General features: G+C 37.3%; 1 protein-coding gene across 2 annotated transcripts; it reads right to left on the bottom strand.

Moving 5' to 3' along the window:
• Positions 1–3,152: 3,152 nt before the first annotated feature.
• Positions 3,153–11,381, bottom strand: tradd (tnfrsf1a-associated via death domain). 2 transcript variants are annotated; one of them, XM_023953495.2, is made up of 5 exons: positions 11,243–11,381; positions 8,047–8,200; positions 7,685–7,965; positions 5,811–5,958; positions 3,153–3,933 (listed from the first exon to the last, which is right to left on the bottom strand). In XM_023953495.2, exons 2-5 carry the CDS (start codon positions 8,195–8,197, stop codon positions 3,641–3,643), a joined length of 873 nt encoding a protein of 290 aa, XP_023809263.1. In that variant the 5' UTR covers positions 8,198–8,200; positions 11,243–11,381; the 3' UTR covers positions 3,153–3,640. The 2 variants fall into 2 exon arrangements, with proteins under 2 accessions (XP_023809263.1, XP_023809264.1); XM_023953496.2 differs by having other exon boundaries at positions 8,047–8,197; positions 11,243–11,374.
• Positions 11,382–12,354: the final 973 nt, after the last annotated feature.

Genomic DNA, 12,354 nt, shown 5'->3' with positions numbered 1-12,354 from the left:
TGCACTATTCTGTCCTAAAACAAGAAAAACGGTAAACTAAATGAGAAGTAAGGAGTTACATTTACACAACTACCCTACATGTATTCAAATAACTTTTAGCAAAGCTGTTACTCCTATTTTCTTGTTTTACACTTTAAAGACCCACACCAATGAAAATTCACGTTTTTGTTGTTTTTAATGTGCTCAATTGTGTCATTTTTCTTATATGGAGAACATCTATAAAGCAAACTAAGATTAAAATTGCATTTATGGGTATTTCCTTATTCAAATTGCTGTGAATCAAGAGCAGACAAAAAAAGCTGTTGGAAAAAGGCTGTAGCTGTGACGTAGGTACTACACTCAGCCAGCAAGACCAAGTGGGCCCCATATGGTTTAAAAGTGGGCAGAAAATGGGGGATCCAGCCGGGTTTGTCCGCAGTTTCCATGGTGGCCCCACCTTGGCTTTAGTGGGCACTCAATGTGTCCACCAGGCAGTTGGCTAGCATAGCGAGCCGGCCCACTGAGTGTTCACATAAGCCACCATGGAAACTGCGGACAAACCCGGCTGGATCCTCCATTTTCTGCCCACCTTTAAGGCCCACTTGGCCTTGCTGGCTGCATGCACCACTTCATGCCGATGAATCTACTTGTAGATGATAAGTTGCATGTTATCCACAATAGAGCTGGAACCTGGCTCAAAACTGTACGATTGGATTGCTCTGATATTACTCACCATTTTCATTGCACAAGTCATGTTAGGTTGGGGGTGTGAGGGGCTGTAAACCAGCCAGTGTAAACAAACCCGACTTAAAAATAAAAAAAAAACGTTTTCTTCAAATTGCCACTGACAATGTTATCTTTATTTAGACCCCATTTCTAATGATCTACTTGTTGAAATTCTATTTATACTGAACTGACAACTGCTTAACATACTGTATACAGCTTTACTTTATACTCACTTACTAAACCTAAAAATAGTGAAGGTTTCAAGTAATTTTACATCTATTCTTTCTTGTTCTAAAGATCATTTTCATTGAATGACCCAAATTCAGCAGTGTGGACACATATTTTTCAGTCTGAGTAGATGATTCTACAGTCAGCAGAAGTTAGTCAACCTCATGAGGTTTATAGATTTACAGACATCTACCTCACATCATCACCACTCCACTGCTGTGTTTTTAGTAGAATATATATTTCTTTTTCTTCCTTGTTTTTTTTTTTTTTTTGTCATGGTTAAAATGCGACTCAAAGCACATAAACTTTCCTATCAGGTCTCTCGTAACCCTTGTGCTATCCTAGGCACTTTAACATTGGGAGTTGGGTCATCTAGACCCACTAGACAGTGCTCTGAACCTTTTTTCTTCAATGATTTGTGATCTTCAGTGGTGTCCATGGATTACAGTAAATCTTTCCACATTTCTCCACCTTTGTCATGGTAGGGAGAACACGTCAATGTAAGGGTGGGGTCATCTAAGATAGCACAAAGGTTATTAAGGACAGAGACCTCTTGACAAATACTTTCAAATATGCCACAGTACGCCTTTTATCAACAGATGTGTCAGGAGTTTGAAAAAAGAAAAGTGCAACAGATTTATCAATTTGATTTCTAACAAAGTACATATAAAAATGTAAGAAAAATCGTTTTTTCCCATTTGTGAGTGCCACCTTTGCACTAAAAAAAAGTTGAAAAAAACTACATTCAGGAATATATTGGAAAGTCAGGTTCAAAAAGAAGGGGATTCAATTTAAAGTCATTTGCAGACTACATTTTTTCACACTTATGACTTAACTGAAAATATTTCTCTGCATTTCCTTATGATAAATATAGTGCTGATGGAGGATCCCATGGGCATTTATGTTGGCATTATACAGTTGTGAAGACTCTTTAGTGCCAGATATTTACTTGGTTTTCAAATCATTGTGACACTCATTGTTAATACTTGGATCTTCTGCCTAAATAAAAATGTTTTCTTTTCTTAGGAGCAACTAATCCCAATGGATACACTTGCTGCAAAGAAAACTTTTATAATGGTGGCAATCATCATCTGCCCCATGTTTTAAAGTGGTTAAATGAGATTATGTCATGGAATCGAGTAAAGCAAATAAGATATGACGAGAAAGAGAATATGGATTTTTTTTTTTAAAGATTTGGCATTAATTTCTAGAAAACAAATGACATCTTTAAGGTCTCAACTTTCCTTTGTGTGTGCACCTTTGTTTCTTTTCGTTTTCTATTTAATTCTCTTTACGCTCTTGTCATTTTTAAGTCCATATATGCTGACTAAAATGTTTGTTGTATTTAAAGCAAACTAGCAACAACAACATAAAAATAGTTTTCAAAACGTACATTGAATATAGCTAAAGCTAGCTGTGGACACTTGAAAGATGCCATTTGTGTGTCGTTTCAAGCCAACTGTTTTGTTTTTTTTTGGAATTAAAAAAACTAGTTAAAGCATAGACAGCTGACCCTTTCAAAAGAAAAAAAGCATAGGTCATGCCCATCCATTTTTCAGTTCTGCTTTGCCCATGCAGGATCACAGTGACTTCAGGACAAAGGCGTATTTTTGGACTGTGGTAGAAAGCATGAAAACCCATGCATGCAGGAGGAGGAGATGCCAAGTCCACACAGAAAACCTGGCCTTCCTGCTGCAAGCTAACAGTCCTACTGTGCAGGTCTAAAAGAAAACCTTTCCTTGTTTTAAACTTCATAATTATACGTGTCCAAAGTTGAGGTTATGACCATACCGTACATAGATAGTACGGTAAATGTGATTAGAGCTTCTAAGCCACACGTCACATCTGGATGGATAGTCAAGTAAAGTGTGAAGCAGGTGGGAGGAAAAGCAGGTGGAGTGGGGGTGGGGCTTTACACTAGACTGAATGAAGCCTAGTAGAGCTCACCCAACAAGACCGATCCATCCATCTCCTCTACAACAGTGACTCGCATATAAAAAGTCAGTACACGCCTCAGGTGCAGCCAAACACACACACACACACGTTCACCAGCAGCTTTGTTAATCAGCAGTTCAGGCGAATGCGTGCGGGCACGTGTGTGCGACTGTCAGCGAGTGATGGCAAAAAAGGGGATTAGCACCAAATCATACCTGAGGGAATTTTCACTAAATTATCTTTTCAGTTTTAATTACACTAATGCATCAAACACAAACATGAAGCCTTTTTTGTGACCATTTAATATGCAAGCAGACATTTTATAGTAAAAAAAAAATCTATAAGCTGCAGCGATGCATTCACTAGAAACAAGCTGCAACAGGATTGACTTACGACAGAAATCACAGACATTCAAACTGTGCACACAACTCTTAACAGTATATTCTTTTAACAGTGATTACTTCATATTAGGAAAAACAACTATCATTAATACTAATAACTGATATGCAAACCCTGATATGAATCACCAGCTCTCATGGGAAGAGGCATGTGTTCACACAACAAGTGTGACAAATGCGCTCACACACATATTCACATACACACTCACATGTAATCCCACAGTGGAATCATTTTACATGCGAGAAAGACAGACTTTACACTTTTTAAAAAGCAAGAAGGACACCCCCCACCCCACCCCACCCCACCCCCCAAACTCCAATCATACATTGATGATTGTCGCCACAGTTTTCAGGACTCGTATTTGGAGTTACTCTCAAGGCTGGATCTCTAAAAGATTTTCAGCCAGGCTGGTGAGTTTGCAGTCCTCCAAAGCTCTGACCAGTCTGCTCAGCTTGGCGGCCCTCCCCTCGGCCTGGACGAAGCGGGTGAGGAGCTGATAGGCTTGCTCATACAACCCTTCTCTCTCGTATTCATAGGCCAGGTTGTCTATGGCTGGGGCTTTAAGAGCGCGGCAGGTCTTCCCCAGGGCTCTCCCTACGTGCCTCCACTGACGGCCCACTCCATTAGAGAAGCTCTGGATGTCTACTGCAGTCAGCATTCGGTCTTCTGTTGGTTCAAAGGATAAAGAAGAAGGAAAACACATTGATGATATTTAATCTGTGATTACGTAAACTCTGATGATGAAAATGATGATAAAAGCAGATGATGTTCAACCTCATGACTGGACAGCATTCATCTGCTTTGCACCACTTGAAACATTATAACTGATTGATTTAATTTCTGCACCAAAACAAGCTTTAACACCAAGTTTCTAATCGTAAGCAAACCTATTTGAGCTATTAGATAATAGGCTTGGAATTTATTAAAAATATTTTAGTATAGAAATTTATCATACAACCCTTTTGAACAATTTCAAAGTCCCTTTGGGGAAGAATATGCCCCCATTATTGAAAATCCAAAGTTTCCTTTATCTTCCTTTTTAAAAACATGACTTGACACTACATCCTGATTAAAATTGCTTATGAAGTTTGTTGCAAAAGTATTGTCCGTCCGTGAAAAGGTTTTGTACTTGTAATAAGAGATTTGTGTGTCTGCAAAAGAAAAACTGAACTGAAACAATCTCGAGAGCACATTAGAGCTCTGAGGCTCACCCTTCATAAACTCATTAGATTCCTTTTTATAATGGAAACTGTCACCAGCGCATCCAACAGATTTGGGTTTTCCAACATTATTTTTTACATGTTTTGGTATTTATATCAATGACAGATATTTGAGGTAAGTATGGAAAAAACTACAAAGACGAAGAGCCCCGTTTGTCTCATAGCTCATGAAAAAGCCACTATATCGCTTTTACTTTATTTAAAATTGGGATGACCCACAATGAAAACAATCCAAATACGTAAAACGAATACATTATCTGATTCCACTAATCTCCTCACATAGACTTGTAGCCGTCATTTTATAAAAGGCTGGATTAAAGTCCTATGGAAAAAAAACAGATTTGAGCCCAATAGCTGTCAGACAATTTAACACAACAATCAATCAAAAAGGTGCAACAGGAATCTGACATCCTGCTTTTGAGAGTCTAATTTCATATGCAGATTTTCAAGCCAAAAGAGCGTTTTTAAAGTCCCACTCCAGCCATCTTTTGGTCTATCTTAAAAGCGTTTCCTTGGTCTTCTAATTCTGATTATGTTGTTTTTAGCCAAAATCATACACCTGTGTCATTTTCTAGGACAGTTTCTGTAGAGCGGTGGGAGTTTATTAGGAATTCACCTCAGAGTTGTGGGCAGGACTATGGTCACGGAGCAACCCGCCCCCTTTTCCCTCCCACTTGCCTTGAGCTCTATGTTTACACTCTTTCCCACTAACTTAAACCCCCTCCCTCCCCAAACCTAACACTACTGGTGCAACAAAAATGGTGAGCAACATTGGAGCTATCCAGTTTTGAGCATACTGACAGCCCAGTCGAGGAAAACAAAGACGTACACGGATCTAGTCGTTTACAAGTGGATGTATCAGAATAGAGCGGAGCAGGGAGTTTGTGGCTCACCCATTATTTTTCTATGTCACAAATGCAATCTTTTTCAAACTCCATTTTTTCGTCTGCTCCTGATTCATTACATTTTGAATAAATAAATACTCAGAAATGAAATTTGGGGCCTATTTTTCTTTATGTCCTCCATCATCAGGAAAATGCCAAAAGCATATGTAAGTAAAAAAAACTGAAACACAATTTTCATCAGAGTGGGTCTTTAAAGACGACACAGCAATGACACCTGATTTAGAGCATTATCCGCTCAAGGAATTCTTACATTATGTGGCAATAATTTATTTTTAGTTCAAATAACTTATATAACTGCAGTTGACAAAAAAAGAGGAAAGAAAAGCCTTTCCAAACTCTCTGAGTTAACACTTCAAAAGGTTAACAGTTCAAAAAGGGCAAACTTCACTGTAGCGAAAGGTAAAAATGTTTTACGCACCAATGATTTTATTCTGAAACTTGAAGCAGTTGCTCGGGACAGACGACTCCTCCTGTGTGAGGGGGGTTTGCTGTGGGGCAGATCCCAGAGCCTGAGTCTGCAGCTGCTGCTCCAACTGATCGATCTCTTCATCGCGCAGGCGTTCCGGCTGAACAAAATAAATTAATTAATAAAAAATTAACAAGGAAAAGAAAACCTCAAGGCGAACACGGATTCTGACTTGTGGTTGCATTAAACAACTGAATCCATTAACACGCCTTGCTTTTTCCTCTGTTTGTCACTCAAAGCAAGAGTCTTTTCTTATAAATACAGTCAGTTTAGAAACATCAATACCATCTACATGATTAAAAATTAAACAGAACAGATTGAAAGGTGCAGGGAGGCATCCCACTGAGAGACTCACAAATGATTTCATTCATTCATTTGTTCTCTTTTTATTCCCAGAGACATGATTTACTTTTCTGTTTCTTTTATATTACAGGTCCTAATAGTATATCAACACAACACTTACCAACAAATGCAATATGTGTTTAATATCAATGAGAAAGGAATATTTTAATTTACTGATAAAAGAGTAGAAAATTTTGTGAACAATAGATTTCACCTGCTGTTTAATTATGATTTGCAGATGATTTACTGAGATGGATTGTGCAGAGGACAAAAGGTGCAACCCCAGTTTTTAAATGAGAATTTAATGTTAGGGTGTGTGTTGTCAAGGTTACATACATTTGTACTCATGCAAACCTTTAAACAAATCAGGCTGATTTTGTACAATAAGGTAAAATTCAGAGAAACACATAAGAAAACCTATAGAAAAACAAAAATCCATTTTGGATCATCAATAAATGTAGAAAATATACATAATGAGGGTCATGCAATATTTTGCACCATGGTAATTTGTTTGTGATGGGTTGGAGTGGTATTTAAAAACAAAAAAACTATTTTCTATGTAAAGTGATAGGTCAGTCAAGGAAAACAGAGACATACATGCATGTATTTGTCTGCAAGTGGATGCATCAGAATGGAGCAGAGCAGAGAGCTCGTGGCCCTCTGACTGTAGCTTCTACATCTCACCCACAAGATTTTTCCAACTGCATTTTTTCGCCTGCCCCTAATTCTGGGTACTCCCAATAAAGGAGTACCCAGAAATGTAATAATATTTTAATTGAGGCTACACAGTGATACAGTGGTTAGCGCTCTTGCCCCACAGCAGGAAGGCCCCTGGGTCAAGTCCCAGCTGGGGGACCTGAAACAGAACACCAAAGCCTTTCTGTGTGGAGTTAGCATGTTCTCCCCATGCATGCGGGTTTCCTCCTGGGACTCTGGCTTCTTCCCACCGTCCAAAAATATGCTTCATAGGTTAATTGGTTACTCTAAATTGTCCCTAGGTGTGAATGTGAGTGTGAATGGGTGTGTGTGATTGTGGCCCTGCGACAGACTGGCGACCTGTCCAGGGTGTCCCCTGTCTTCACCCGCAAGTGGCCAGAATAGGCTCCAGCAGCCCAATGACCACGATAGGGACGAAACGGATTAGAAGATGAATGAATAATTTTAATCTTAATTTTTTATTTACATATCTCCTCCATCATCAGAAAAAAGCCAAGAACAAAAAAAAACACACTTTTATTAGAGTGGGCCCTTATTTTTTTACTGTTTTCATAGAGTGAAATGTATGTTAAAAATCTTTTCTAAGTCAAACTCACATTTGACTTAAAAATGTGTATGAAAAATCTCAGAAAAACTCAAACTTAAGGAATTTATGATACTTTAAACCATTGACTGGTCAAACCTGTGTCCACCGCCATCCAGTTCCAAGTTTAACATCAAAGCAGACCTTACCTCACCAACCTGATATCACTGAGCGTCAGCGTTACCTGAGATTGGTGGATGTGCTGCAGGCAGACCTCCAGCTTGTCCAGACAGTGATCCAGAATGTTTGTGCTGGCCTTGAGCTGGGTTTCAACACTGCACTCTTGAGCCACAGCAAAAAGCCGGCCGGCGTGCTGGGAGAAGGACTGATGCAGAGCTCCAGAGCTATAGCTATCCAAAAACTGCTTGCATGCTGCCATGTTCACAAATTTCACCTCCACACCGAGAAAGGGTTCAGCATCGTGGACCTTTAGGATCTCGTAGCCACCCAGACCTCCAGCAGAATCTGACCATGGAAAATATTGATAAACAATTTGAAAAAGCAGTCTTCTATTTTATCACTGGACTAATGAACTAAAGGGTTCACCTGTAAGTGTCAGTTTGATGACTTTGAAAACAATAAACTTCCCATTTTGGTTCTTGTAAAGGGACAGCAGGTCCACATCAGGGCAGAGCGACTGCAGAAATAGGACCCCACATCCTGTCCACGCCCCTCCATCCACAGTCGTGTCTGCCATCTTCTAAACAAAGTGAAAAAGATTTTGGGGAATAAAGGTGCAGGAAGGAAATGAACCACATCAATAGACTGTTTTTTTAAGCTGGAAGAAAATAAAAACTAATTAAAAATGTAAATTCAGGCTGATAACCCAGACTGGCATCTGCCAGAGGATCGTGTCTGCTCTTGATAAAAAATAATATAGAAACTTATAATGATAAAATATTGGTTTCTAAATGTATGTGGAAACTCATATGTTATCTAACAGTTTAATTAAATTATGAATTTCTAAGTGTATATCTACATACACTCATCTTTGTCCACCTATATGTTAGATATTTTAATTAAGCAGGACATCTGTATGGATACAAGATAATGTCTGTTGTGAGCGGTGAGTTTAAGTTAAGCAGAATCATATTCAAATAATAATCTGACAAAACAAAAAAGCAGAAAACTCCAAAGAAGAAATAAATTATCATTAACATCAGACAGAAAATTACCTCATCTTGTAGCTCACTCTTTTTTAAATAAATTCTCATGTTACCCTCTTTAGTTAGGTGTCCTTTTAAGTAGTATGAACAAATCTTTACACATGTATTTGTAGGTACGTCAGGAGTCAACATTAGTATAATTTTTGACAAAGATTAAGAGATCATCAATTCAAAGCTTCTTTAAGCATTAGTAATTGCACCTCAGCTAAAGGAACTGGCGCTTAAATATTAATAATAATGACCTTCCACTCTGCTCTTCTCATTCGCCCCCCTTCCAAAAGCGTCTGTTCTAGCGCCGCCACAAAGGTACATGGAGATGCAGATTGGACCATTTAGTATCTGTTATGTATGGAAGTTATTCTGGAGCATAATTAAAAATAAAAGTCAAAACCAGAAATGCTATTTCATTTTCAAAATGAAGCTGCATTTGTTGACTCAAAATTAAAAAGAAAAAGCAATCTGCCAAACCGCTTTTTTCTTTTTCTTCTTCAACATCGCTTATTCTGTCACTTCATTAAAATGATAGAGAAAATTGTATTTGACATTTCATTTCGGTAAATGTGTAGCAAAATTCAATAAGAAATGTCTAATTTGACAGTTAACAATGGATTAACAGAAATGCTTTTTCATTTTCAAATGTAACTGCATCAAATGACTCAAAAATAAAATTAAATGTCACTCCTTCAAAATGCTTTTTCATATACTATTTATATATTTATATATAATATTATTCTTCCAAACCTCCGTAGTTATTTGATGTATTGTAATTTGCCATTCTTAACGATGCCTAAAAATACTTAATCTTTATTATTTTACTGTTGCATTACCTGCTGTAAAATCAAATACATTCATCTTCACATCAACAGGATCTTTGTTGCAAACATAAACAATTTTCCAACAACATTAAATATAAAATCTAAATTCTGAATCTCTGTATGAATAACCGTTGTCCAAAATTCTCTAATTATCTTCCCCAAAGATGATAAAGGAAATATCAAAGTTGTTGTACTCCAAGTAGCTAAAGCAGTGAAAATCAGAGTTTTTCCCACTTTCTTTTTTCTTTCTCTTTTGCCTTCTTTAAAGACCATCATTTCATAAAAGACTGGCATAACCTCACTCCTCCCTGCCATCAGCTCAGCCACAAGCCTGTATCTTAGAAGAACCTCTGAAGCCTGTTCAGCCCGTCTATGAGTCGCTTGATGGTGAGCACTCTGCACGGCAAGAACATTCTCTGAGCTGGATTATAATGCATTTCCTCATATTTCACTAATACACGCCATGCTCCGCAACTGTGTCTACGGGAATGTCCACAACTTAGCCAGTGTGTAATTAAATTGTATCCTATCTGCTGGCACTCTGGAAATATACTGCGAGTTCACCATCTGTATAAGGATTACATGATTACCAGAAGCTTAAAATGTATTACTTATTTTTTGCATCCAAAAAGCTACCTCTAGCATTTCCTTGACAGCTGTGAGGGACTACATTTAAAAATGTGCACAAAAACACACCTTTAAATTAGTAATCAATGCTTTAATGCTTTTTTTAATACAGATCCTAAAATTTTACATATAAAGATCAACAAGCAGGTGTTTTGTATCTGTTTTCCTAATTCCAGCATCACTACTACATGTCTCTGAACACAAATTATAAACAAAACTTTACAGTTAGTTATTGAGGCAAAGAAGAGCACGGCACAGCGTCACAACAATACAGTTTAGTGTGGTTTTGCTCACAGATTCAATGTCTTATCATTAAAAATATACAATGCGGGTTGACAAAAATAGCATTCCGTACAGTGAGGCAAAACAGTATTCATCTGCAAGTTTTCACTTTTCAGAAATAGATATACCTTTTTAATTATTTGAACAGAGATGTGACATTATTGTGACAGAAATGGCCCCCCACTATTTCAGTTGGAGATCCATGCTCTATTTACCTCATTTTAATTTGTTTTAATCCAATCTTTGACATTACAATGCTTGGTTAAATTAGAGCATGTCTTCACAAAGGGGTAAAGAACATGTGCAGCAAAACCCACTTCTGGAAGCATTATAGTGATGAATAAATCTGATAAAACTATTATTGGAGTTTTATGTGAAACTTCATAAAATCCTTAACTCTTGCGTTTAAATATTATTTATTCCGCAATTAAACATTGACTATTAAAAATATCTGCCTATAATGCCCTAAAGCTGATTTTAGGTCAAATTTAAGCAGAAAAAAACAAATAAAGAAAGCACTTTTAGGAAGACCGCTCATTAGAGATTGTTCTGGATTATTTAAAACAACTCATTTTACTCTGCGATTAACTTTCCTAGTAAGCAAACAGCTGTAATGCTGAAATCTAACCAGGAAACCTAGTTTAGCATTCTATAACTTTTGGTTGACGTTGATTGGATTGTGATGCACACATGCTAGTTCACGTACAGTACATGTACTGCCGTAAAACTTGTATTCGCAGCTAAGCGGCATGTCGCGCAACAGCGAAACCCAAACAGGAACACGCAGCTCCGTGCTATATTTCCTTAATTCCGCTTACAGATCAAATGTATTTACACTCGTCATAAACTTACCTTAAAAACTTTTCTAAACTGTTCGATGACGCTTCCTCCTCAGAAATCACACCTACTGACACAGAAAGAAGTTCCTGGCCTCCGATTGGCTGAGAAGAAATAAAAGCTCAATCTGATTGGTTAAGACCAGAGCGCAGCCTGAGGAAAAATCATGAGGGCCAGGAAGTAATTCCCTCCTCACCCCCCTTTTTGCTGTAAGAGTGGGGTTTCTTGAAGTAAACAGTATTTTCTCATCTCTGTGGTCAACATTTCCGTGAAACGATTTCGGATGTTTGAAACACAGTTGAAATCGTTCTAGAGTACAGTAGGCGGGGAGGTAAAAACAAAACCTTGAAGTTGTTAGCTTGATGTAGTAAAAAAATAACTGGTAACCAAACTAAATGAAGGATTTACAATTTACTCCCTTTAAATATTATAATATTTTAGGGTGGTGGCAATCATAATAGTATACTGCAACAAAAAACGTGGAGGTAAAAGTTAGTATTTCTACATTTGTTATTTGAAAATGTATTTGCTAATAACAATGGCTTATTCAACTGTTCAATTTGTGAAATAAAAATATGAATATACCTGTTTCAGACTAAACTGTCAACTATTTTATAGCTTTACACGGTAAATTATTTATGAACCTGCTGCTTAATTTTTATTATTGTGGGAAGGAAAAGACTGCACAGTTTTCTTCAAGGTAATACTAATGCTCTTATATCAACTAATTTTACATTTCCAGTTAAATACTGCAACAAAAATAAGGTTAGTAACACCTTTAAATAAATGAATGAGTGTTGCACCATTTTTCTGGTTGCCAGTTGTCCAGATCATCACCAGTTGACTTCCACCTGTTTTATTTTATGGTTTAAAGTGAGATCTCTGTTGTGTATTTGTGATCTTGATTCTGCTTCTGTGGCACTGTCATTTATTAAAATAAATGCCACATCAATGATACTGAAAAATGTAAATTGTCTTATCTAACTTTAAAAAAACATTTATTTGGGATTTAAAATGATTTCATAAAAGTGCTGCATTATCTTGATAGCTGAAGCCTAATAGCATTGGCTCTCATGGTATATAATGTAATTCAATTCAATTCAATTTTATTTGTATAGCCCAAAATC

This window comes from Oryzias latipes, chromosome 3, assembly GCF_053564925.1.
Source record: "Oryzias latipes strain Hd-rR chromosome 3, Olatipes_Hd-rR_3.1".
NCBI lineage: Eukaryota > Metazoa > Chordata > Actinopteri > Beloniformes > Adrianichthyidae > Oryzias > Oryzias latipes.
Note: the sequence above shows the minus strand (reverse complement) of the source record. Positions and strands in the feature narration are given on the sequence as shown.

What these genes read in the sequence shown, in the direction of transcription:
- tradd (XM_023953495.2), bottom strand. Translation starts at nt 8,197, where the DNA reads ATGGCAGACACGACTGTGGATGGAGGGGCGTGGACAGGATGTGGGGTC. An exon ending in AGCACATCCACCAATCTCAG is followed by an intron (nt 5,959 to 7,684) that starts GTAACGCTGACG and finishes TATTTTGTTCAG; the next exon opens with CCGGAACGCCTGCGCGATGA. An exon ending in GTTTCAGAATAAAATCATTG is followed by an intron (nt 3,934 to 5,810) that starts GTGCGTAAAACA and finishes TTGAACCAACAG; the next exon opens with AAGACCGAATGCTGACTGCA.